General features: G+C 39.1%; 4 protein-coding genes across 4 annotated transcripts in view; all 4 read left to right on the top strand.

Moving 5' to 3' along the window:
- The window catches only part of LOC139422150 (interferon a3-like), a 36279-nt gene extending 10236 nt beyond the window's left edge, over nucleotides 1-26043 (top strand). The window contains exon 5 of the mRNA XM_071173303.1: nucleotides 25948-26043. Coding sequence (XP_071029404.1) covers nucleotides 25948-26043 — 96 coding nt within the window. The remainder of the gene's footprint in view (nucleotides 1-25947) is intronic.
- Nucleotides 3871-4856, top strand: LOC139422147 (interferon alpha-7-like). Its single transcript, XM_071173300.1, has 5 exons — nucleotides 3871-3996; nucleotides 4093-4179; nucleotides 4311-4460; nucleotides 4553-4645; nucleotides 4749-4856. The coding sequence occupies exons 1-5, from the start codon at nucleotides 3871-3873 to the stop codon at nucleotides 4854-4856; spliced, it is 564 nt and encodes a 187-aa protein (XP_071029401.1).
- LOC139422152 (interferon a3-like) lies at nucleotides 10717-12117 on the top strand. The gene is made up of 5 exons (XM_071173304.1): nucleotides 10717-10719; nucleotides 10975-11049; nucleotides 11163-11312; nucleotides 11629-11706; nucleotides 12043-12117. Exons 1-5 carry the CDS (start codon nucleotides 10717-10719, stop codon nucleotides 12115-12117), a joined length of 381 nt encoding a protein of 126 aa, XP_071029405.1.
- Nucleotides 22712-23702, top strand: LOC139422148 (interferon alpha-7-like). The gene is made up of 5 exons (XM_071173301.1): nucleotides 22712-22837; nucleotides 22934-23020; nucleotides 23151-23300; nucleotides 23398-23490; nucleotides 23595-23702. The coding sequence occupies exons 1-5, from the start codon at nucleotides 22712-22714 to the stop codon at nucleotides 23700-23702; spliced, it is 564 nt and encodes a 187-aa protein (XP_071029402.1).

Here is a 26043-nt window from a genome sequence, read left to right as displayed (position 1 = left end):
ACCTACATCTCCAATTAACGTCTTCGTCATCATCACATCACCATCAGCATCATCAGCAACAGCATCATCATATGAGTCTATATATCAGACTTTCTTACTCATTCACATCAGGCCAAACTCACACATCATCGTCATCATTTTCGTCGTCTTGGTAAGCGCCCAATAAAGGTTAATCTAGGGCACATACTCTTTTATCAACTAGAAATGTCCAAATTGTAAAAAGTTTGAATTTACCGAATCAATGTAATAAGAATGAACCGCATGAGAGAAAAGGAAAAGTGAAGACAATACCACCGCCCTCTACTCTCGATTTTAGAGGCGGGTCGGCTTCAGCCTTCATTCAACACTACCAGTTAACTACCAGTCACTCTGTCAATGGAATGTGTTTAATTATAAAAAATGTGCCATATTAACACTGAACAGTCATGCTTCAGATTGATCTACCCGATTAAAAGAAAGTCACCACAGACTTAACGTGTGAGCAAAATATGATCGCTGTTCCTCGCCTATTGAAACAAGTTTCTGGTTAACCCTACACAGAATCTAAAATATGTGGTGAGCAATGTCCACAATATTGACCATGGCCCTCATTTACTAAGATGAAGCCCTGCACCATTGTATAAATAGGCTACTGTTTTTTTTTTGTGTTTCATATTCAATATTGCTTGCTGAATAACTGCTGTCTGACCTCATGAAATGCATTGCTCCAATGCAATTCTCTGCAAATACATGTATGAAAACTGTTATCTTGCTGGGCAAAAAACATTCTTATTAATTTTATAATAGCATAATTAAGAATCAACCACTGAAAAGTTGGATTTATAAAGGGCAGCGAAAGCCTGAACCATGCAGCCTGCTTCACCACAAAGCTACTTCATCATTATTATAGAAGATGGACAACTTTAGCAATGTAGGTATCATATCGAATCAAGATTAAAATAATTGGTTGTTAATCATTTCGAAAGTCTGCTACACTTAAATGATATAAAAAGAAACATGGTTCTATTGAGTATCTGCCTGACTCTGTTCGGCCGAGGCACAGCAGGCTCCGATTGGTGCAGGTGGACGCAGTTCACGCACCAATCCGCTAAATTTTGCACCAGTCCGCTCTTTGGGGAACACAATTTACATCTCAATTTTAGGCCTACATTTATTTTATTTCATTATAACACATTTTATTTAACCAATGCGTTCACTATCTGTACCACAACGTTTAATGTAAGGTTACTATTCCAATACAGTTCATTTTTTGACATAGACATGACTTTATTTCAGAGTGGACACGTTCCAGCTCTGTGTCTAAAGGAAAAGTCGAGCGCATGTTTCCACCGCATGTTTACAAGAACACACAGGCAGGATACACTTCAGTATCATATAGCAAGATTTTGATAGCCTAAACTATAGTATATGATTTTTACCATTTCAAAATGATAAATTGATAGTTTAACCATGGAATTTATGAGACACCCTAATGCCTAAAACCCTGTTTTCTATCATGCAGGGCGAGGACCTCTCTGGTTGCATTAGAGGCTTCGGGATACATTGTCCAATTAAATAATGACCGTAGTCCTGTCGCGTGGAACAAGGTAACGCTGAACCTGTTCATTAACAGATTACCTAGTTAAATAGAAATTAGAGGGATGCGTAATTATGATCCCTCATGGTGTAAACTTAGCTATATTTGGGGGGCAGATAATAATTGGCACGGGTCTTTAAATTGTGATTTAATCTAAATCATTTTTGCATAATATTTTCAGAACATATCTTAAGACAGAACTAATTCACTGACCACCATTTAATATTGTCTCCAGGTCGGGTGTGGTGTTGGGGCATCCTCTGGAGATGGAGGCTCGGTTACTTCAGGCAACGCGTCATGAAAACATATTTCGACAAGCTGAGCACCGTCTTGAAACAAAAGGTGGGTCCAATATCAAATGTCATCGAAAAGAGGCTAAATTAATCATATGCAAGTTCTACATAACCGCAAATCGGATGAATTTTGCTGCCACAACTCACATGTGAAACATGGAACTTCCAAATGCCGTTTTTGCCGTCGGATGCGTTGGCGCAGCACCTGCTGTGGTTGAGTTAACTTAAAAAATGCATGTCTTGTTTGCATACCAGCAACACAGCGCATGCGCATGTGAGATCGTGGGGTTGAGGTTCGCTTCAAAAATTCCTCGACTGCAGAGTCAAGCGGTGACGAATCGACTGCAGAGTCAAGCAGTGAGGAAGAAGCGGTCTGTTGGACAAACCACATCATCATCAGAGACGTGTGACATGTACCTGAGGCTGGCTAATAGATTGATGGATGATATATTTACTGACTGACTGATTTATTTATATGTGAAGGCTATGTATTTATTTATTCCTTTACCATTTTATACTAAAATTAAAAGAAAAAAACATACATCTATTATCATATTGTTTGTGTTAATTTACATATTCTGTCATCCATGCATTCATCCATTCAGTCAATCATGCATTCATTTGTTTACAGGCAATATGCAGTTCAAAGCAACAGCATGGTGGTCACTCAACCCCTATTTTGGTAAATAGCTGAGTGATAGGGTTCAATAAAAGTAACCACTGTCAGAGAGATATTGATTCAAGTAATGACCATCCAATAGTTCAACATTTAATTTTAACTACATTTTGAAGCTATACCATGTTTGTTTCGATGTACGTTGTTTCAAACAATGTCATAAAAAATAACATTTTGGGTTCTGTTGAGGTAAGACAGGTGAACGAAGCTCATGAGGCATTTAAAAGGTATATATTCTTCAAGAGTCAATAAGCCTGTGTATCATTAATTTAAAAGTCTATATGGGATGTAGCAATCGCAGAAATGTCCCCTTTTGCTAAGCATATCCCAGACGATGAAAAGTAGTATTATTAGGATTTAGCTATTTTTCTAATAAACCTACGATAACGTCATCACAACACATTGGCACATTGGTTTATTTATAGGAATATCCTTGCTAGTCTCTCGTAAGGAATAAATAGTCAAATGTTAATGTTAGCCTGATTATTCATCAGTTATTGAATCATCAGTTGTTACCAAAAGTTTAATTCAAATGTATAGACACGAATGGGATTAAAGACAGAAGATCCAAACAGAACGAGATCATATTAAATCATCATCATCTCCCTCTCTCTCTCTCTCTCTCTCTCTCTCTCTCCCTCCCTCCCTCCCTCCCTCTCACAGACACACACACACACCCACAGAGAGAGAGAGAAACAAACAAACAAGCAAATAGCAGTTTTGTGATTGAAAAACAAACATTGTAGTAGGCCTACCCTTAGTCCATAAAAGTGCCAATAGTTTAATGTTGGTGTTAATAAAGACTTAAAGAGGTCTACTGCATTCATTGTAAAGTTAAGGGGTCGCATTTCTCTCTCTCTCTCTCTCTCTCTCTCTCTCTCTCTCTCTCTCTCTCTCTCTCTCTCTCTCTCTCTCTCTCTCTCTCTCCTTCGCCCTGTCTTTCTTAGAAACGTTTGAGCTTTCACAAGGCCAGCTGTGAGTTACATTTTTTAAAACTACTTAGGACAACGTGCCTCTGCATCTGGTCTTGCGGTTCACTAGGCAAAACTTTCCCAAATTCATTCATTTTAACACTTCATTTAGCGAGACACCCTTTCACTTTTTGTACATCCTTTCAATCCTCACTATTTAAATTCATCCACAGATATGGGATCAGAACACAAACCACATTCTCACTGGAGGAAATGTTCAATTTACTGGCAACAGGTGAGTCAGCAATATGCTATCATTTGATAATTGCTTCAGGATACAAATAATTTATTATTTTCAGGATTATATTCTACTAACAATGATCATCTGCTACAGATCATCTAACTACAATAAGAATGACACTTCAGACTGTCACTTGGATGAGCGCCTTCCTCTGCCTCGCGCAAGTTTGCTCCATGCCCATGCCTTGCCAGCTACAAGGACAGCTGGTGCGAATAACCCACAACCTACTGAGAGACATGGTACATTTATTAAATTGCTTTTGTCTTGAGAAGTATTATCCAACAATGTTTAACTGAATAGCTCAACGTGAATGCTGTGTTTTCTCTAACTTTCAGGGGGGTCATTTTCCTCTGGAGTGCCTGCAGGAGAATGTCTTCGTGGCATTCCCAGCCACCGCATTTGCAACCTCCGGTGCGCCACAGGTAAGGGTAAGCGAGTACATCCGAGTGTTCTTTACAGCATGAAAGAGTATTTGCAGCCGTTAGGATAAGAAAGTAGAAAACTTTAAACTGCCATTTATGTTATTTGAAATTATTGTTGTTGTCCGTTTCAGTTGAGCAGCAGTGGTGCTATGGCTATTTATGAGACATTGAAGAACATCGACACATTGTTTGGAGCTGACGACCTGCCTACTAAGTGGGACCAACGGAAGTTAGAGAATTTTCAGAATATTGTATACCGCCAGATTGAAGAGAGCAAATGTGTGAGTTACTATGCCAACATAGGTTAACTGTTTAATTGTGGTATTGTGGCATTTTTATTATTATTCATCGCCTGCCTTTTTCTTTCTGGCAGATGATGGGCAGTGTGGATACAAGTGATTATCTCATCAGGACAGAAGGACTGAAGACGTACTTTGGGAACATTGCAGCAGTCCTAAACGAAAAGGTAGACTATAGGTTTAACACAAATAGACAATTTTTTTGATAATATCTCTACATTGGACAATATTACCCTACATTGCGCTAACAGTTTATTTGTATTTTCACAGAATTTTAGTTACTGCGCCTGGGAAGTGGTTCGAAAAGAGCTCCTGTACAGCCTACAGTTCATTCTGGAACACAACTCTGATAGCCTTCTGTGGGCCAACAGAACATGAATTTGAACTTGCAGATCTTTTTTTACAGTTGTGTTTGATTTTAAAAGCCTACTATTCTACAATCATGTAATGTGCAACGTCAAACCGCAATATTATTCATGTATTTATTTATTTATTTAACAAGGTTATGTTTTTATGCATGCCTATTCATGAATTCATTGATTTATCTATTTGAAAATATGTTGCTCTTCATTAAATGTGAAGTTAATAAACACTTCTATACTTTTAAATATTGTTAATCGGAGTTCTCATTCTGTAGCCAAGTCTGTCGATGTGTTAACATTCATATTTGTATTAAACATGCTCAGAACATATGGATGGCAGTACATTTAGTGCTTTAGCCTACGAATCCATCATGGAAAGCCCTAAAATCAAGTCAAATGTATCTTCTCAAAATGTGGTTATATTGAAAATCCTTTTTTCAGTTAAGTGTGTTTTAGCACTGGACATGGCGGACCTGTTTTGAACGTTGTACTTAGAGTTTCTATACGAATTCATTTCCTACTCTAGAGATCCTATTAAATTATTCGAAATCCTAATTCTATGGTTCCAACCCACTCTGTGGAATTGCGATCCACTATCAATACCGTAATCGGAACAATTTTAGCCGAATAGACTGAACAGGTGCACAGTGATTTCACAAGCAGTGAGGTAAAATGGTCGATCTTTAGCCTTCATTCAACACTATCAGTCTCTCTATTAATAACATGCATTTACATTTCAAATATGTGTTTTACAAATACCGAACAGCCATATGTTTAGATTGCACTGCAATCTGATTAAAAGAGAGTCAACAGACATATTGTGTGAGCAAAATGTGGTCTCTGTGAAATGTCATTTGAAACAACGGATCTAGCTAACCCTACACAGAATCTGAAAAGTGTGGTGTGCAATATGCACAATTTCAGCATATTTATATTGAACATGGCCCTCATTTAATAAGACAGAGACCTGCACCATTGTGTTACAGTTATTCGTTTTTCATATTCAATTATTGCCCGCTAAATATCTGCTTACTGTTACTGTTACTTACTGCTCCAATGCAATTCTTTGCATAGACATGTATGAAAACTGCTCACTTGCATTATATTCATCTGATTCATTTCACAATAGAATAATTAAGAATCACTCACTGAAAATGTGGGCTTATAAAGTGAAGCAAAAGCCTGAACAATGCAACCTTCTTCAACACAAATAATTGTGTTATATCTTCATGGAGCGATACTTGGTTTTATACTTCAACAATGTACGTATCATATCGAATCAAGATAATAGGTTGTTAATCATTTATAATGTCTGTTGCTCTCAAGTTCTATCAAAAGAAACATGGCTTGAAATGGATGTGCGTCTGTCTGACTCTGTTCTGCTAGACACTGCAGCATCCCATACGTGCAGGTGGACGCGGTTGGGCAGACTGAACGATCTGAGCATAGATCTGCTCTTAGATATGGTGAGTAATTTAAATTGCTCCAGTCCACTATTCTGTGTGCCCAAATTGATGCGCATAATAACGTGTCAAATAACACTATTTGCCGTGTCAAATAACACTATTTGCCGTGTCAAATAAGCTTGTTCACCAATCAGGACCTGAATATGACTACTTGTCACATAATAATTTAACGCGTTCATACATTTTTACGTAGTTATTACACACTGATTACACTATCACTCGTATTACATATGTCACAACGATTCTTTGATAGGTATGCTCTGATGCTGTTAAAGTTGTCTCGCGCACCTACAGTGCTGGTCATAAAAAAATATAGCTATCTGGTGGATGCAAACAATGTTCTTCCTCAAAAACATAGCAAAACGATATAATCTGTTTCAGTATCTATAGTTGGGTAGCTAACTATATAGCTAGGTGTCATCGTCTAAAATAACCCTAATTTATAAGACAGTTCTTATTTAATTAATGCTGGTCTGACCCATCTACGTTAAGCTAGACACAATAAGGATTAGCCACAACAGTAGACTTTGCGATTAGCCTTCAAAATAAAATTATGTCACTGACAGTGATGCAAAATAATACAATAGTATAATTATGCCATCATTTAATAGATCAAAGTAAACGAGTTTGTAATGTTGTTATTTAAAATCAAACAAAGACAATCATTTGTTAATTTGGGAGGAAACCTATGTAGAAAACCTGAAGTTTCAGTTGGCTAATATTTTTTTCATCGGCCTTGGCTGCAGATACGTATTTTTTTGGACACTGCTTCCAGGTGACTGGGGGTCCCGGGGCTTCTGCGCAGGTGCAGTATTCTCAACTTTGCGCACAGTCCCAGCTCTACTCATGGTGAACCTCCCTTCACATTTCTCACAGTCAATTGTGAATAACAACTCTTCAAATGTTTCCAGTGAAACGTCATGCAGAATTTGCATACCTACCATTTGATCTCAATCAGTTTAATGAGGATATGCATTTACTTTTTCTTGAGTTTCGTAGTCGCCTATAGTGTTGTTTTAAATTATGTACCATGAGTGAATTGTCGAGCAGATGGTGTAAACAAACTGTAGCATAGCCTACCTGTTTAGTTTCAATCAAAGCACATATTTTGCCTAGCAGCACAATCGTCCTCAAATTTCATGAGAAATTAGTTGTTGTTGTTGTTGTTGTCTTACAGTAACGCTACTACGCTATTATATTTGGTTCTGCTATGTAGAAAACTATCATTATGTGATCTTGCAGAAATAGATTCAGCTTTGATCTAACTTCATTAAATGAGCACCGTTCGCCACAGTAGGCTAGCATGTTGTCTATGAATAGAGAGGAGACTGTGTGGAGTTGGGGGTCCTGCACATGTGCAGAAGCTTCAGGACCTTTAGCTGTTGGGAGGATATATCCGTTTTTTTCAATTGCCTGTCTTTAATTCACATCATTCTTTCAATAATCTCAGCAGTAAAATCATAACTAACCAACACTAACACTTTGATGAAATTAATTAACTTTAACTGTCACTGTAGGATCAATATTGGTTTGTTCTTTACCTATAGAACACAACTTGAAACTTCTGGAGGAGGGACACAAGTGGTGGACCTGGTTTTGGACCTGGTTTTCTGGATTTCAAGGTCTTTACACTGTAATTGTGACTAACATTTAGCAAATGCATGTGTCAACAATGAATGCTTGGTTATGCTTTTCACTGAGTAAAAGGTCAAATCAATGGATATGAAATGGAAAAGTAAAAACAACAATAAGCATTTGTCTCCTGTGTTTACCAAATTAATTTGTTTGCATTGCCACTTTTTTTTTATTTTATTTTTTTTATTTTTTTTTACAGAATGATTCCATTAATGTGCCTACACTCTTTCACTGAACTAAATATAGAACCCAAGGTGTTCTTCCTCACTGAACCAAAATTGGGTCCAAGAATAACTTTGTATTTGTCATTTATGAATTATTACTGCTACTAATAAATAATATGTATAGATAAGAATATAGTAATACATATATTTAATAAAGGACAAAAGAATACCAGCATAGTTTCGAGATTCTATTGTCATTTTATGCTAACGTCATCAGAAGCAGTCAAAAGAGTAGATCATCTGCCTCTAATAGAGTTGCTGACAGACTCTGAGCAAAACAAATGGTGTTTTAACTTAAAAGTGGTGTAATGATTAACTATTGAATCACCATGACATCTTACAAATAATTTATCTGATTGGTCTAATTATTAATTTTGGGGAAAAAATGTGAATTGTGGCGGCTGCTACAATGTTGTACCAGGCTCATGTTACGCTTCCCAGGTGAAAGAGCATTGGGTAAGACAGACAGACAAGCACGGAGAAAGTCTTGGCTAAGTGAAAGTGATGAAGGGATCTGAGACCAGCAGTGAAGCCTAGCCGTATCAGTGGCTCCATAACAGCAACAATTTAGATTGTCTATCAATATCCGAAATAGACATGAGGCCTATGCTTTCCCAGCAGTTACCTGACTTGCCTAGTTAAATAAATGTACAAAATAAAATAAAAAACAAGAATGGTCCACCACCCACGTTAGGCTACGTTATGTGAGCTAGCTTCCAAATAGCTAGTCGCCCATCTCGCCCCGTTGCAATGGAACGTTTTCTGATCAAGAGAAGAGTGTTGATAGACATTGAAAATCCAGACCCAGGCCCTGTCTCCGAGGGGGCCAAAGAAGAATAGGGAGATAAGAAAGATGAGTCGGAGAGAGAAACTCGTGAGCCACGACGTGAGGGAGCACCAGAGCAGTTCGTCGCTGATGGCTGTGCTCCCTCTGATTTAAACCAGTTAGTTACATGTTAAAGAACCAAGTTTGTCTTCGGTGTTATCCAGCCACAAATGTTGAACAGCAGGATCGCTACTTCAATCGTAGATGGTATGAGGATTACAAATTGCTGGAATATTCTATTTCAAAGGACCGTGCCTTCTGCTTTGCATGACGCCACTTTCAACGTCCAGGAAACCATGGTGGAGAGAGGCGGCATTTACCCACGATGGCTACTAGAACTGGAAGAAAGCGACAAGTTCGTTCAAGACACTCAATGCTAGTGTTAAGCATAGATATGCAATGATAGCGTGGAATGAGTGGACTATTCAGAAAGAGTATGGCTCAACAATATGCAATGCTCTAAGTGATGGACATTCGAAAATAGTCCGAGAGAACGGAGAGTATATGAGAGCAGTTGGAAAGTTCCTGTCCATGCTTAAACGTTACAAAGACTACTTCGTGGACGCATGTTGCGTGTAAAAACCTACCCGAGAAACAGAATGGCAAACACTCGACTCAGCAACCTTGACTGCCTGTCCATACACGCAGAAAGAACTAATTTGCAACGAACCACAACAACAGACGCATGTCCTTCTATAAAACAACACTTGATGAGTAACTGATTCATTTAATATAAATATGCCATAGGATATTATTATGTGTTATTAAGTTGGGTAATTTTGTATATTGTGCGCCTGTCGTAGCCTCATCTATTATTATGAATGTTCAACTGAAAGGCCTTTTATGTATTGACAGAGCGCGCCTGTCGGTGGTCTGGACCTGGATGGAACAAGAAGACGGATGCATATTGTCGGCCAGTTGGCCTACAAGTATTTTTTCAATAGAAATGTAATCACTAAGATTGTGATGATAGCCAGTTCGTTTTACAAGTGTGTGACACAGTTAACAGGCACAGGCTAAATGCATTGCACTTCTCGTTGTGGCAGCACTTTGGATATTATTAATTGCATTTCTGACGTTGTGATAGCCATTTCATCCGAAACATTATTACCAATGTACAGTTGTCTGATTATGCATATGAAATAAATGCACTTCTTGTTGTTGTCGCATTTTGGATGTATTGTGTTGTTATTGCTGAAAGACTTCAGTGCATGGGCGCTGTCCGGTGCTGAAGTCTGTCACCTTTGCACGTGAAAGGCGTTTTTGTCATTGCCTTGTGGTCACTTGTAGCTATCACTTGGGCTTATAGGTATTTTGTTGAATATTCTTTGGATAAATTAAATTAAAAACTACATTTATATCAATGTGCTGTGTGTCATATCTGCTTTTATTGAAAAAACGAGAACTTCCTTATAACTCTGAAGTCATGAAAATCGACTATTTTCTTAGCAGCCCCAGGTATTGGGCAAGCCCCCCTTAAGCCCCCCGAGAGAAAAAATCCTGGCGCTGTGCCTGCTTGCAAGAAAAAAATGTAGAGTCTGGAAAGTTAAAGTCCCCGCCTCCGATAGGTTAATCGGGGAAATTCTCCATACAGCTTTCCCTTACCAAACTCCACATAAAACTCCTTAACAGAGCCAAAATGTTCAAACTGTGTGTCATTGCTGTGACTGGATCCGACACCACTACGGTCACTTGAGCGCAGAATACCTTTCCCTGCTGGACCAGATGGTGAGTTATTAGCACACTGTAAGAGGAGACTGAATGCATGTATTAAGGACAGCAAAACAACCAACCAAGCAAAATAGTAATGTGTTTTAGCCTTTGTGTTAGAAGACTGTAATCTATATGTGAGTAGCCATAGTAAAAGGGCGCTAGGCTATAATGACAGAGCGATCACGAGAGGATATATACATTAGGCCTATACTGTCCTTGCAGTATAAACTATACTTTTTGACTTAAAGTACTACATTGGTGGTTTTCCAGGGAGGAGATATAACAGAGCAGGAGGCCCCTGTCTTTTTCCCCGAATCACTTTACAGACGCATTGAGCTTGCCGAGGTAAAAACTAGAATTTTGACTTTTCATGTTCTGATATGCTTTAGTATAGCGGTCTTGACCCATAATTGAACCCTATACTGTTTCTCGTCTTCTTTTTATAACTGCATGTGTAGTTTGAGGACAAAGTCAGATTCTGGAACGAGACCATCTATCAAATCACAAAACTGTTTGATGGGAATATGAAGGCTGTCACCTGGGACAAGAAAAAGCTGGACGATTTCCTCAACATTTTCGAAGGCCAATTTGAGAACCTTAAATCCTGTGTAAGTAACGGTTCTATTTAAAGTATAATTAATCCCTGTTTTGGTCAGGGCTCTCCAACCCTGTTCATGGAGAGCTACCCTCGTGTAGGTTTTCGCTCCAACCCCAGTTGTAACTAACCTGATTTAGTTTATCAACCAGCTAATTTATCGGCTGTGCTAGATGAGGATTGTAGTGAAAACCTAAATGACCCTATCTCTTCAGGAACAGGGTTGGAGGGCCCTGTTTTATGTGTAGACTATTAATTTAACTGTACAAGTGAGAATCTGTGGGCTATTATGTTCAGTGGGAGGCAAATGTTTTAATTTTGTCCAACAGGTATCACCTGCCAAGAAACCTGAGAGGAGACTGAAACGCTACTTCAAGAAGTTGAATAGGAAGGTTCTGAGAAAAATGGTGAGTTTGTTTTCGGATGGCAACGTGTTTAATACATCTGATCAAATCAATATAAACTAGGCTAAACAAGAGCAGTTTTGGTGCACTTTTTCGGTTCTGGGGACATATGTATCAAGCGTCGAAGATAAGTGCTGATCTAGTATCAGGTCTCCTCTGTCCTTATTCATAGTGATCTAAAAGACAAAACTGATCCTAAATCAGCACTCCTACTCTGAGAAGCTTCATACATTACTATTATTACATACGGCCCCAGCCCTTTGTTGTTCAAGACAATATGATCATTATATGACCAGAAAGTCCATACCACTAATATGTACATTTTCCTTTGTTTTTCAGAACTACAGTGCGCAGGCGTGGGAGCTCATCAGGAAAGAGACGAAACATAATCTGCAAAGATTGGATATTTTTTAGGCAAAGATGCACTGATCATCCGGACTCATCTCAGAAGCTACACACTTACCAGTTTATAAAGAATGCAAACAATCACGTGGGACCCTGTTAGTCCATTTATTATATTTAAAATCATAATAAATAAATCATAGTTTGTAATTATTATACTTTTCCCTTTTGTACCTGTGTTGAACTAAACTGTATTACCTGTCTACTTAAAAATCTGTGAAAAAAAATAATATTGAAAATGTGTCTATTTGAATTTTACTGCGTCTCTTTCTGCTTTTTCAGTGTCTCACACTTATTCTCAGTGGTGGAAAAAGTACTCTTTTGTAATTATGGGTAAAAGTAAAGAAACCTTAATAGAAAGTGACTCAAGTAAAAGTAAAAGTCACCCAGTAAAATTCTACTTGAGTAAAAATATTTGGTTATACTTAAGTATCAAAAGTAAATGTTATTGCAAAAAATATACTTAAGTATCAAAGTAAAAGTATAAACTATTTCCAATTCCTTATATTAAGCAATCCAGACGTCACCATTTTCTTATTTTCTTAATTGAAAACCAGAGACAGTAGGGATGACCAGGGATGTACTGTTGATAAGTGCATGAATTGGACAATTTTCCTGTCCTAATTAACATTCAAAATGTTACGAGTACTTTTGGGTGTCAAGGAAAATGTATGGAGTAAAACGTACAATATTTTCTTAAATGTAATGAAGTAAAAGTAAATGTAGTCAAAAATATAAATAGTAAAGTAAAGTACAGATACCGCAGAAATGTCTTAAGTAGTTATTTAATGTATTTTTACTTAAGTACTTACACGACTGCTTATTCTACATATTTGACCTGTTTAATACTTAGAAATGCGCCTGTTGTAGACAGACAGGGTGTCTGAGGATTGCTCTCACAAGGTCGGCTCAGCGGGAGTGAAAATAATTGGCTGAACACCCAGACTGTGGTTGCCAGGTGTTGTCCTCCTCCGCATCCGGTCTCTGAGAGCAAATGCTTTGCTGAGAAAGGAGACACTTGGTTATCTTTGTGTAACCCGTAGCGATAGTATCAATATGCCGAGGGGGAAATACCTCGTCAGAGCCTCTGGCTAACTTCTACATGAAGCGCTGTTTGTCTGTAATCTCTCCACTGGCGTGAATAAATATACATTAATTTAAGCTTGACTTTGGGGTCCTTAGTGGTCATTTCCACGACTTGTGAATGAAATGTATTTTGTATAAATTGTCAAAATTTCGTTCTTGTCTAAAACCAATGAGAGTGGTTTTATCTAACCATCTGAGGGGATGCAGATTAAACTCGTTGCTGATCGTCAGTCACATGATAATTCTACTTTATACACCGCATGACCAGACGTATGTGGACACCTGCTCATCGAACATCTCATTCCCCCCTTTGCTGCTATAGTAGCCTCCACTCTATGGAAATGCTTTCCACTAGATGTTACTTGGAACATTGATGCGGGGAGTAGGGGATAAGGAGGAGTAGAGGATAATCAGGGGGACCAGGACCTTTTAGCTCCCACTTGACATTATGGGATGTTTATTTATAAAGTCTGTCCATTGTCCATCTGTCCAAAGGAAAACATGGGAAGAAAGACAAAAAACAAAGAATACTTAAAATAGATAATAGTTTAGTCCCACTGAGGTCAATTATTATAAGGCATTAGAGAAAAACGTGTGTTACATAAGCCTACGAGGCAGTCCACAGTCAGTTCATATGGCTTGGAATTCCTGGATAGAATAGAGATATTGTAGATATATAATATCTAATTATATAATGGTGTGAGGTTATTTGACATAACATCTATAATGGTGTGTATGTGTGTTTTCATTATATGGTATAATTCTCATGTGTGCTGTATCAAAATGGCTTTAAGTATGTTTTTTGTATTTATAAAAAATAAAAATAAATAATAATGATCATCCAATGACTTGGCACATGAAACTGTTAATGAATGCAACGTTTAAACTCAATAAACGCAATTTCCCCCTAGAGAAACCTGTCTAGAGTCGATCACCATATGTTATTTTGGTTGAGTAAAGTATATTTTTTTCAATTGAAGATCACCACTGACGTTTGTAGGCCACATGGGAAGGTTTCAGTGCACCGGGTTAATTTATGAAATCAACCTTCTTTACAGTCTCATCATAAGGCTTATTTATGGTGAGTCACACTCGGTTGGCTGTTAGGTATAGGCTACATATTGATGCTTGTCTCAGATTTCCAGACCGATCTTTCGAATACTTTGTGAGAATGTATAGAGTAGCCGACCATTCATGCATGATAACCAGTTTGACGTGGTGGAGTGTTTCATTTAGCATATGGAAGCACATGGAAGGACGCTCGTCTAAAAATCCTAAATAAGCACAGCAACAACCTTGGCTGGCATAAACCATTGGTGATTGTGTTCGAGTATGAAACGCAGCTTTTAAAAAACAATTCTGGGCACAATTGACATATTGGCTGAACATATCATGTTTTAAATGTTTTTTTCCGGTTCAGTGCTTGTAGTAGAACGTGAACATCGAATTCAACATGAATTTGTTATTCGAAAACCCCCATTATCAACAGGTTAAGTCTGTAACATTTGCAGAAGCCAAATAATTTTCTTCAATGGAATGATTTTATAGCACTACGATTTACATCCATTTATTTTTCCCCAACAGAGAGAGATGGTTTTGACTGCATAAGGTTTAGGTCAAGTGAGAAAGATATTTGCTAAACCTCTGTCATGGTATAAAAGTCACCTGGACTACTTTAGAAATATAATTTTCCGACAGACAACAAATGTACCTGAATGCCTGAGTATGATTTTTTGCCTGCAAATTGAAATATCTTCGCTTATATGACAATAGCACTTATCACATTAAATCGTTTCACACAGTTAAATGCAAATGAGAATTCTACCATTGGACACCTTTTCATGGAGACACTACGTCGTGCTACAAAACGTTATTTCAGCAAAATGACGCAACATCCAAAGAAAAATATTAAAATATCACAGAAGCCTATATTGAATGGTTTTATTTGAATCACCTTTTCCTTCTTCCATTTACTCATTTCAATTTACTGTGGGGTTTCGGGATAACTGTTATTGTACTTGGGAGGATGTTCAAAATGAAATCGTGTGGAAATTGAAGGACCCACAGATTCTACTCGAGTCTATACACCAAATACGAGCAGATGTAAAATGTTTCTTTCATAACACGACTGACTGTAGGCTACCAATATAAACCTGCTGACCCATTCAAACGATATTCATTGACTGGACAAAGAAAGTGAAATTCTTCTGACGTTTAAAATAATTATTAATTTGTTGATAGGCATACAATGTGGTTCAATCAATGCCACGATCAGTTCATTGTTACAAAGTGAAAATAATAATATAAAACTGCATAATCACTAACCTACATCTCCAATTAACGTCGTCATTATCACATCACCATCATCATCAGCATCATTATATGAGTATATATATATCAATGTGACTTTCATACTCATTCACATTAGGCCAAACTCACACATCATCGTCAACATTTTCGTCGTCTTGGTAAGCGCCTAATAACGGCTAATCTAGGGCACATACTCTTTTATTAACTAGAAATTAACAAACTGTATAAAGATCCCTTTGGAATTTACCGAATCAATTTAATAAGAATGAACCGCAAATTAAAGCCAAATCACCGAACTTTACTCTCGATTTTAAAGGCGTGTCGGCTTTAGCCTTCATTCACAACACTACCAGTCACTCTGTTAATAAAATGCTTATTTTAAAGATGTGCAATATTAACACTGAACAGTCATGCTTTAGATTGAACTACCTGATTCAAAGAAAGTCACAACAGACTTAACTTGTGAGCAAAACGTGATCGCTGTGCTACGCCTATTGAAACAACTGTCTGGTTAACCCTACACAGAATCTAAAAAATGTAGTGTGCAATGTCCAAAATATTGACCATGGCCCTCATTTGCTAATATAGAGCCCTGTAACACTGTAGAAATAGGCTACTGTTATATTAGTTTGTCATATTCAATATTGCCTGCTGAATTACTACTTTTGCAATTCTCTGCAAAGACATGTATGAAAACTGTTAATCTGCTGGACAAAAAAAAATATTTTTAATTTCACAATAGCATAATTAAGAATCACCCACTGACAAGTTGGACTTATAAAGGGAAGCTAAAGCCTGAACCATGCAGCCTTCTTCACCACAAAGGAATGTTTTATACCTTCACGTATCAAATCAATCAAAGTGCATTTGTCACGTGCGCCGAATACAACCTTTGTAGACCTTATAGTGAAATGCTTACTTACAAGCCCTAACCAAAAGTGTAATTTTTAAGCAAAAAAATAGGTATTAGGTGAACAATAGATACGTAAAGAAGTCCAATACAACAGTAAAGAGATGTTGAAAAATAACAGTAGCGAGGCTAAATACAGGTACTGGTTAGTCGGGCTAATAGAGGTAGTATGTACATGTAGGTATGGTTAAAGTGACTATGCATATATGATAAACAGAGAGTAGCAGTAGTGTAAAAGAGTGGTTGGCGGGGCGGGACAATGCAAATAGTCCGGGTAGCCATTTAATTACCTGTTCAGGAGTCTTATGGCTTGGGGGTAAAAGTTGTTTGGTCCTAGACTTGGCGCTCCGGTCCCGCTTGCCATGCGGTAGTAGAGAGAACAGTCTATGACTGGGGTGGCTGGGGTCTTTAAAAAAATGTAGGTCCTGGTTAGCAAGCAGTTTAGCACCAGTGATGAACTGGGCCTTACGCACTACCCTCTGTAGTGCCTTGTGGTCGCAGGCCAAGCAGTTACCATACCAGGCAGTGATGCAACCAGTCAGGATGCTCTCGATGTTGCAGCTGAAAAACCTTTTAAGGATCTGAGGACCCATGCCAAATCTTTTTAGCTTCCTGAGGGGAATAGGCTTTGTCGTGCCCTCTTCAGGACTGTCTTGGTGTGTTTGGACCATTCTAGTTTGTTGGTGATGTGGACACCAAGGAACTTGAGGTGCTCAACATGCTCCACTACAGCCCCGTCGATGAGAATGGGGGCGTGCTCGGTCCTCCTATTCCTGTAGTCCACAATCATCTCCTTTGTCTTGATTACGTTGAGAGATAGGTTGTTATTCTGGCACCACCCGGCCAGGTCTCTGACCTCTTCCCTGTTGGCTTTCTCATCATTGTCGGTGATCAGGCCTTCCACTGTGTCGTCTGTAAACTTAATGATGGTGTTGGAATCGTGCCTGGCCACGTAGTCGTGGGTGAACAGGGAGTACAGAAGGGGACTGAGTACAGTGGTGAGGATCAGGGTGGTGGATGTGTTGCTACCTACCCTCACCACCTGGGGGCAGCCCGTCAGGAAGTCCAGGATCCAGTTGCAGAGGAAGTGTTAAGTCCCAGGATACTTAGCTTAGTGATGAGCTTTGAGGGTACAATGGTGTTGAAAGCTGAGCTATAGTCAATGAATAGCATTCTCACATAGGTGTTCCTTTTGTCCAGGTGGGAAAGAGCGGTGTGGAGCGCAATAGAGATTGCATAATCTGTGGATCTGTTTGGGCGGTATGCAAATTGGAGTGGGTCTAGGGTTTCTGGGATGACTGTGTTAATGTGAGCCATTACCAGCCGTTCAAAGCAATTCATGGCTACGGATGTGAGCGCCACGAGTCTGTAGTCATTTAGTCAGGTTGCCTTAGTGTTCTTGGGCACAAGGACTATGGTGGTCTGCTTGAAACATGTTAGTATTACAGACTCAATCAGGGACATGTTGAAAATGTCAGTTGAAGACACATGCCAGTTGGTCAGCACATGCCCGGAGCACACGTCCTGGTAATCCGTCTGGCCCAGCGGCCTTGTGAATGTTGACCTGTTTAAAGGTCTTTCCCACGTCGGCTACGGAGAGCGTGATCACACAGTCGTCCGGAACAGCTGATACTCTCACGCATGCCTCGATGTTGCTTGCCTCGAAGCGAGCATAGAAGTGATTTACCTCATCTGGTAGGCTCGTGTCACTGGGCAGCTCGCAGCTGTGCTTCCCTTTATAGTCTGTAATAGTTTGCAAGCCCTGCCACATAAGACGAGTGTCGGAGCTGGTGTGGTACGATTCAATCTTAGCCCTGTATTGGCGCTTTGCCTGCTTAATGGTTAGTCGGAGGACATAGCAGGATTTCTTATAGGCTTCCGGGTTAGAGTCCCGCACCTTGAAAGTGGCAGCTCTACCCTTTAGCTCAGTGCGAATGTTGCCTGTAATCCATGGCTTCTGGTTGGGGTATGTACGTACGGTCACTGTGGGGACTACATCATCAATGCACTTTTTGATAAAGCCAGTGACAAATTTGATGTACTCCACAATGCAATCGGAAAAATGTTCCAGTCTGCGCTAGCAAAACAGTCCTGTAGTTTAGCATCTGCTTCATCTGACCACTTTTTTATAGACAGAGTCAGTGGTACTTCCTGCTTTAGTTTGTGCTTGGAAGCAGGAATCAGGATAGAATTGTGGTCAGATTTACCAAATGGAGGGCGAGGGAGAGCTTGTATGCATCTCTGTGTGTGGAGTAAATGTGATCTAGAAATGTTTTCCCTCTGGTTGCGCATTTAACAAGTTGATAGAAATTAGGTAAATCTGATTTCAGTTTGCCTGCATTAAAGTCCCTGGCCACTAGGAGTGCCGCCTCTGGGTGAGCGGTTTCCTGATTGATTATCTCCTTTTACAGCTGACTGAGTGCGGTCTTAGTTCCAGCATCGGAAAACGATACTTCGGTTTATTATATAAGATGGGCAACTTCATCATTATTATAGAAGATGGACAACTTCAGCAATGTAGGTATCATATCGAATCAAAATTAAGATAATCGGTTGTTAATAGTTTTGAAATTTGATGCTCAGTATATCTCATTATTAGGCCTACATTTATTTAATTACAGCACATTTTATGTAACCAATGCTCTCACTCTCTGTACCACAATCTTTTAGTAAAAGGTTACTATTCCAATACAGTTCACTTATTATATTGATATGACTTTATTTCAGGGTGGACAATTTCCAGTTCTGTGTCTAAAAGAAAAGTAGAGCGCATGTTTACAAGAACACACAGGATCAAATCAAATCAAGTTTATTTATATAGCCCTCCTTCCATCAGCTGATATCTCAAAGTGCTGTACAGATACCCAGCCTAAAACCCCAAACAGCAAGCAATGCAGTTGCAGAAGCACGGTGGCTAGGAAAAACTCCCTTGAAAGGCCAAAACCTAGGAAGAAACCTAGAGAGGAACCAGGCTATGAGGGGTGGCCAGTCCTCTTCTGGCTGTGCCGGGTGGAGATTATAACAGAACATGGCTAAGATGTTCAAAAGTTCATAAATGACCAGCATGGTCAAATAATAATAATCACAGTAGTTGTCGAGGGTACAACAGTTCAGCACCTCAGGATTAAATGTCAGTTGGCTTTTCATAGCCGATCATTGAAAGTATCTCTACCGCTCCTGCTGTCTCTAGAGAGTTGAAAACAGCAGGTCTGGGACAGGTCAGGGTTTCATAGCCGCAGGCAGAACAGTTGAAACTGGAGCAGCAGCGCAGCCAGGTGGACTGGGGACAGAAGGAGTCATCATGCCAGGTAGTCCTGAGGCATGGTCCTAGGGCTCAGGTCCTCCGAGAAAGAAAGAAAGAAAGAAAGAAAGAAAGAAAGGAGAGAGAAAGAAAGGAGAGAAAGAGATTTAGAGAGAGCATGCTTAAATTCACACAGGACACCAGATAAGACAGGAGAAATACTCCAGATATAACAGACTGACCCTAGCCGCCCGACACAAACTACTGCAGCATAAATACTGGAGGCTGAGACAGGAGGGGTCAGGAGACACTGTGGCTGTCACAGCCATCGAAAGAAGAGGACCAAAGTGCAGTGTGGTGAGCGTCCATTTCTCTTTTTATTTAAAATGTCGCCAACAAAACAAGAAACAACCGGGAAGCTTACAGGGCTAAGTGCCACGAACAAAAGATAACTACCCACACTGAAAGGAGGGGAAAAGGGCTACCTAAGTATGAGTCCCAATCAGAGACAACGATAGACAGCTGTCCCTGATTGAGAACCATACCCGGCCAAAACATAGAAATAAAGAAACATAGAAAACAAAACATAGAATGCCCACCCAACATCACACCCTAACCTAACCAAATAGAGAAATAAAACGTCTCTCTAAGGTCAGGGCGTGACAGTGGCCCCATCCGATGATACCCCCGTACAGGGCCAAGCAGGCAGGGTATAAAGGAGGAACACACTTCAGTATCATATAGCAAGATTTTAATAGGCTAAACTATAGTATATGATTTTTTACAACTTCAAAATGATACATTGGAAGTTTATCCATGGAATTTACACCCTAATGCCTAAACTGCTGTTTTCTTTTACAGAGGTGAGGACGTCCCTGTAATTGCATTAGAGGCTTTGGGATATATAGTCCAATTATTTAACGGCCGGACTCCTGTCAGGTGGAACAAGGAAACACTGAAACTGTTCAAAAACAGATGACCTAGTTAAGTTAATAAATTAGAGCGATGCGTCAGTATGATCCCTCATGGTGTAGCCTAAGCTATATTGGGGAGTAGACAATAATTGGCACAGGTCTTTCATTTGTGATTTAATCTAAATGATATTTGAATAACATTTTCAGAACCTTTCTTAAAACAGAACTATTTCACTGACCACCATGTTATATTGTCTCCAGGTCGGGTAAGGTATTGGGGCATCCTCTGGAGATGGAGGGTCGGTTTCTTCAGGCAACGCGTCTCTGAAAACATATTTCGATCACCACAAATCGGATTAATTTTGCTGCAACAACTCACATTTGAAACTTGGAACTTCCAAGCGCCGTTTTTGTCGTCGGATGCGTTGGCCCAGCACCTGCTGTGGTTGAGCTGACTGAAAATGCACATCTTGTTTGCCCTCCAGGAACACAGCGCACAGCGGAAGTTCACTACAAACTGATGCAGTTTTAAGAATTCCTCGTCAGCAGAGTCAAGCAGTGACAATGTCGAGAGAGTCAAGACTCTGCTTGGCAGAGTCAAGCAGTGAGGAAGAAGCGGTCTGTTGGACAACCACATAACATCATTGGAGACATGTGACATGTACCTGAGGCTGGCTAATAGATTGATGGATGATATATATACTGACTGACTGATTTATTTATATGTGAAGGCTATGTATTTATTTATTCCTTTACTTACCTATAACAAAATGAAATTACATGCATCTATTATCATGTTGTTTGAATTCATTTTCATATTCAGCCATCCATGCATTCATCCATTCAGTCAATCATGCATTCATTTGTTTACAGGCAATATGCAGTTCAAAGCAACAGCATGGTGGTCACTCAACCCCTATTTTGGTAAATAGCTGAGTGATAGGGTTCAATAAAAGTAACCACTGTCAGAGATATTGATTCAAGTAATGACCATCCAAGAATTCAACATTTAATTTTAACTACATTTTGAAGCTATACCATGTTTGTTTAGATGTACGTTGTTTCAAACAATGTCATAAAAAAGCACATTTTGGGTTCTGTTGAGGTAAGACAGGTGAACGAAGCTCATGAGGCATTTAAAAGGTATATATTCTTCAAGAGTCAATAAGCCTGTGTATCATTAATTTAAAAGTCTATATGGGATGTAGCAATCGCAGTAATGTCCCCTTTTGCTAAGCATATCCCAGACGATGAAAAGTATTATTATTAGGAATTAGGAATATTTCCAATAAGCCTGCGATAACGTCATCACAACACATTGGCACATTGGTTTATTTAATAGGAATATCCTTGCTAGTCTCTCGTAAGGAATAAATAGTCAAGCGATAATGTTAGCCTGATTATTCAGATGCAGACGTCATAAAATGCTGGTTAATTTCTATTTAATCATTAGTTATTATCAACAGTTTAATTCAAATGTATAGACATGAATGGGATTAAAGACAGAAGATCCAAACAGAACGAGATCATATTAAATCATCATCTCTCACTCCCTCTCTCTCACAGACACGCGCACGCAGGCACCCAGACAGACAGAGAGAGAGAGAGAGACAAACAAACAAACAAGCAAATAAAGAGGTCAACAGCATTCATTGTAAAGTTAAGGGTTCGATATTCTCTCTCTGTCACTCTCTCTCTCCTTCTCCCTGACTTAGAAACATTTGAGCGTTCACAAGGCCAGTTATGACTTACATTTTCTAAACCTACCTAGACCAAGTGCCTCCTGTGAAGGACCACTCGAAACATGATGAGAGGGAAGTGGAGCAAACGAAAAGAGAGATCCGGTCTTGCGGTTCACTAGGCAAAACTTTCCCAAATTCATTCATTTTAACTCCTAATTTAGCGAGAAACCCTTTCACTTTTTGTACATCCTTTCAACCCTCGCTATTTAAATTAATCCGCAGAAATGGGATCAGAACACAAACCACATTCTCACTGGAGGAAATTTGCAATTTACTGGCAACAGGTGAGTCAACAATATGCTATCATTTTATAATTGATTCAGGATTCAATGAATTCATTATTTTCACGATTCTTTTCAAATAACAATGATCTTCTGCTGCAGATCATCTAACTACAATAAGAATGGTACTTCAGACTGTCACTTGGATGAGCGCCTTCCTCTGCGTCGCGCAAGTTTGCTCCATGCCCATGCCTTGCCAGCTACAAGGACAGCTGGTGCGAATAACCCACAACCTACTGAGAGACATGGTACTTTTTTTTAATTACTTTTGTTTTGAGATGTATTCTCCAACTATGTTTAACTGAATTCCTCAACGTGAATGCTGTATTTTCTATTTCTTTCAGGGGGGCAATTTTCCTCTGGAGTGCCTGCAGGAGAATGTCTTCGTGGCATTCCCAGCCACCGCATTTTCAACCTCCGGCGCGCCACAGGTAAGGGCAAGCGAGTACATCCAAGTGTTCTTTACAGCATGAAAGAGTATTTGAAACTGTTAGGATTAGAAAGTAGAACCCTTTATACTACAATGTATGTTTTTACAATTATTGTTGTTGTCCGTTTCAGTTGAGCAGCAGTGGTGCTAAAGCTATTTATGAGACATTGAAGAACATCGACACATTGTTTGGAGCTGACGACCTGCCTACTAAGTGGGACCAACAGAAGTTGGAGAATTTTCAGAATATTGTATACCGCCAGATTGAAGAGAGCAAATGTGTGAGTTACTATGCCAACACAGATAGGTTAACTGTTTAATTGTGGTATTGTGACATTTTTTATTATTATTCATCGCCTGCCTTTTTCGTTCTGGCAGATGATGGGCAGTGTGGATACCAGTGATTATCTCAACAGGGCAGAAGGACTGAAGACGTACTTTGGGAACATTGCAGCAGTCCTAAAAGAAAAGGTAGACTATAGGTTTAACACAAATATACACATTGTTTTGATAATATCTCTACATTGGACAATATTACCCTACAGTGCCCTAACAGTTTATTTGTATTTTCACAGAATTTCAGTTACTGCGCCTGGGAAGTGGTTCGAAAAGAGCTCCTGTACAGCCTACAGTTCATTCTGGAACACAACTCTGATAGCCTGCTGTGGGCCAACAGAACATGAACATGAACTTGGAGAACTTTTTTACAGTTGTTTGATTTTGAAAGCCTATTATTCTACAATCATGTAATGTGCAACGTCAAAAAGCAATATTATTAATGTATTTATTTATTTATCATGGTTAATTATTTATGTATGCCTACATATTAATTTATTGATGTATCTATTTGAAAATCATCAAATGTTAAGTTAATAAACATTTGTATACTTTTAAATATTATTAATCTGAGTGCTCATTCTGTAGCCCAGTCTGTCGATGTGTGAACATTCAGATTTGTTTTAAACATGCTCAGGTCATATGGATGTTAGAACTATTAGTCCCATAGCATACGAATCCATTAAGGAAAGCCCTAAAAACAAGTCAAATGTATCTTCTCAAAATGTAGTTATATTCCAAGTCCTTTTTTTCAGTGAGGTGTGTTTTAACACTGGACAATGCGGGCCTGTTTTGAGCGTTGAACTCTGAGCTCCTATGCGATTTCCGTTCCGACCATGGAGATCCTATTACATTTTATAATTCCCAATTCTGTGGTTCCAACTCCCTCTATGAATTTGCTTTCCACAGTAAATAACGTAATCGGAACAATACTAGCCCAATAGACTGAACAGGTGCACTGTGAATTCACCAAAGCTAGCCCAGCTCAATTAATCCTCACCGTTTCGCTTAGTTGTCATAATTGTTCACCAAATGTACATTATCCCAGTGGCGTTGAAAGACAAAATGTAAGTAACCGAATTTCTGTCCCTCTTACTGCCCCGGATGCCTCTGTTGATCCTACAGCTATTTTCTTTTATATATACAGTGGGGCAAAAAAGTATTTAGTCAGCCACCAATTGTGCAAGTTCTCGCACTTAAAAAGATGAGAGAGGCCTGTAATTTTCATCATAGGTACACTTCAACTATGACAGACAAAAAGAGAAAAAAAATCCAAAAAATCACATTGTAGGATTTTTAATGAATTTGGGGCTGTTTAATGAATTTGGGGCTGTTTTTCTGCAAAGGGACCAGGACGACTGTTCCGTGTAAAGGAAAGAATGAATGGGGCCATGTATCGTGAGATTTTGAGTGAAAACCTCCTTCCATCAGCAAGGGCATTGAAGATGAAACGTGGCTGGGTCTTTCAGCATGACAATGATCCCAAACACACCGCCCAGGCAACGAAGGAGTGGCTTCGTAAGAAGCATTTCAAGGTCCTGGAGTGACCTAGCCAGTCTCCAGATCTCAACCCCATAGAAAATCTTTGGAGGGAGTTGAAAGTCCGTGTTTCCCAGCAACAGCCCCAAAACATCACTGCTCTAGAGGAGATCTGCATGGAGGAATGGGCCAAAATACCAGCAACAGTGTGTGAAAACCTTGTGAAGACTTACAGAAAACGTTTGACCTCTGTCATTGCCAACAAAGGGTATATAACAAAGTATTGAGATAAACTTTTGTTATTGACCAAATACCTATTTTCCACCATAAATTGCAAATAAATTCATTAAAAATCCTACAATGTGATTTTCTGGATTTTTTTATTTTTTTTGTCTGTCATAGTTGAAGTGTACCTATGATGAAAATTACAGGCCTCTCTCATCTTTTGGTGGCAATTGGTGGCTGACTAAATACTTTTTTTGCCCCACTGTGTGTGTGTATATATATATATATAAAATAAAAATATATTTCACCTTTGTTTAACTAGGCAAGTCAATTTATAACAAATTCTTATTTACAGCTCTGTATTTTTCGCTGACTGCCCCACCACCACAGAAATCACTGAGCTAGGCTGAAACACCTGCATTTTGGAACTGCCTTACTCAAAAAAGCAAAAAAAGAGACCATGTTTGTATGCAGCTTTATTAACTCAATAATTACTTATTTTTTATATTGTTTACAAACTTATATGTGACACGTATTAATGCCAAAATAACATGCAAAACAGGCAACAACATAAAAACGTTACATTTTTAAAAACGTTTTGTTGTTGTTGTAGTCAAAACAGATGGAGTTCTGCCCCACCTGCCCTGAAAACCGGTCGCCACTGGGTGGGTCCAATATCAAATGCTCTCGAATAGAGGCTAAATTAGACTGAGCAAAAGTTCTACATCACCACATATGGGATGCATTTCGCTGCCACAAATCACATATGAAACTGGGAACTTCCAAGCGCCGTTGTGGTGTCGTAGGATGCGTTGGCACAGCACCTGCTGTGGTTGAGGTGACTGGAAGAAAAAATATATAATTATTTCTGCATTGTTTGCTATCCAGGAACACAGCGCATGCGTATGGGAGATCACGCGAGTGGAGGTTCCCGAAAACCTGGTGCAGTCCAAGAAATATCTCGACAGCAGAGTCAAGCCGTGA

Source organism: Oncorhynchus clarkii, chromosome 12 (genome assembly GCF_045791955.1).
Source record: "Oncorhynchus clarkii lewisi isolate Uvic-CL-2024 chromosome 12, UVic_Ocla_1.0, whole genome shotgun sequence".
Lineage (NCBI taxonomy): Eukaryota > Metazoa > Chordata > Actinopteri > Salmoniformes > Salmonidae > Oncorhynchus > Oncorhynchus clarkii.
The sequence above is the reverse complement of the archived record's forward strand: the minus strand, read 5'-3'. Positions and strand labels throughout refer to the sequence as shown.

Bases quoted from the DNA above. Each gene is read 5' to 3' on its own strand.
- LOC139422147 (XM_071173300.1), top strand. From the start codon at position 3,871: ATGACACTTCAGACTGTCACTTGGATGAGCGCCTTCCTCTGCCTCGCG. The intron at 4,180-4,310 runs GTAAGGGTAAGC...TGTCCGTTTCAG, and splicing joins CAACCTCCGGTGCGCCACAG to TTGAGCAGCAGTGGTGCTAT. The intron at 4,646-4,748 runs GTAGACTATAGG...GTATTTTCACAG, and splicing joins CAGCAGTCCTAAACGAAAAG to AATTTTAGTTACTGCGCCTG.
- LOC139422152 (XM_071173304.1), top strand. The intron at 11,050-11,162 runs GTAAAAACTAGA...CTGCATGTGTAG, and splicing joins GACGCATTGAGCTTGCCGAG to TTTGAGGACAAAGTCAGATT. The intron at 11,707-12,042 runs GTGAGTTTGTTT...TTTGTTTTTCAG, and splicing joins GGAAGGTTCTGAGAAAAATG to AACTACAGTGCGCAGGCGTG.
- LOC139422148 (XM_071173301.1), top strand. From the start codon at position 22,712: ATGGTACTTCAGACTGTCACTTGGATGAGCGCCTTCCTCTGCGTCGCG. The intron at 23,021-23,150 runs GTAAGGGCAAGC...TGTCCGTTTCAG, and splicing joins CAACCTCCGGCGCGCCACAG to TTGAGCAGCAGTGGTGCTAA. The intron at 23,491-23,594 runs GTAGACTATAGG...GTATTTTCACAG, and splicing joins CAGCAGTCCTAAAAGAAAAG to AATTTCAGTTACTGCGCCTG.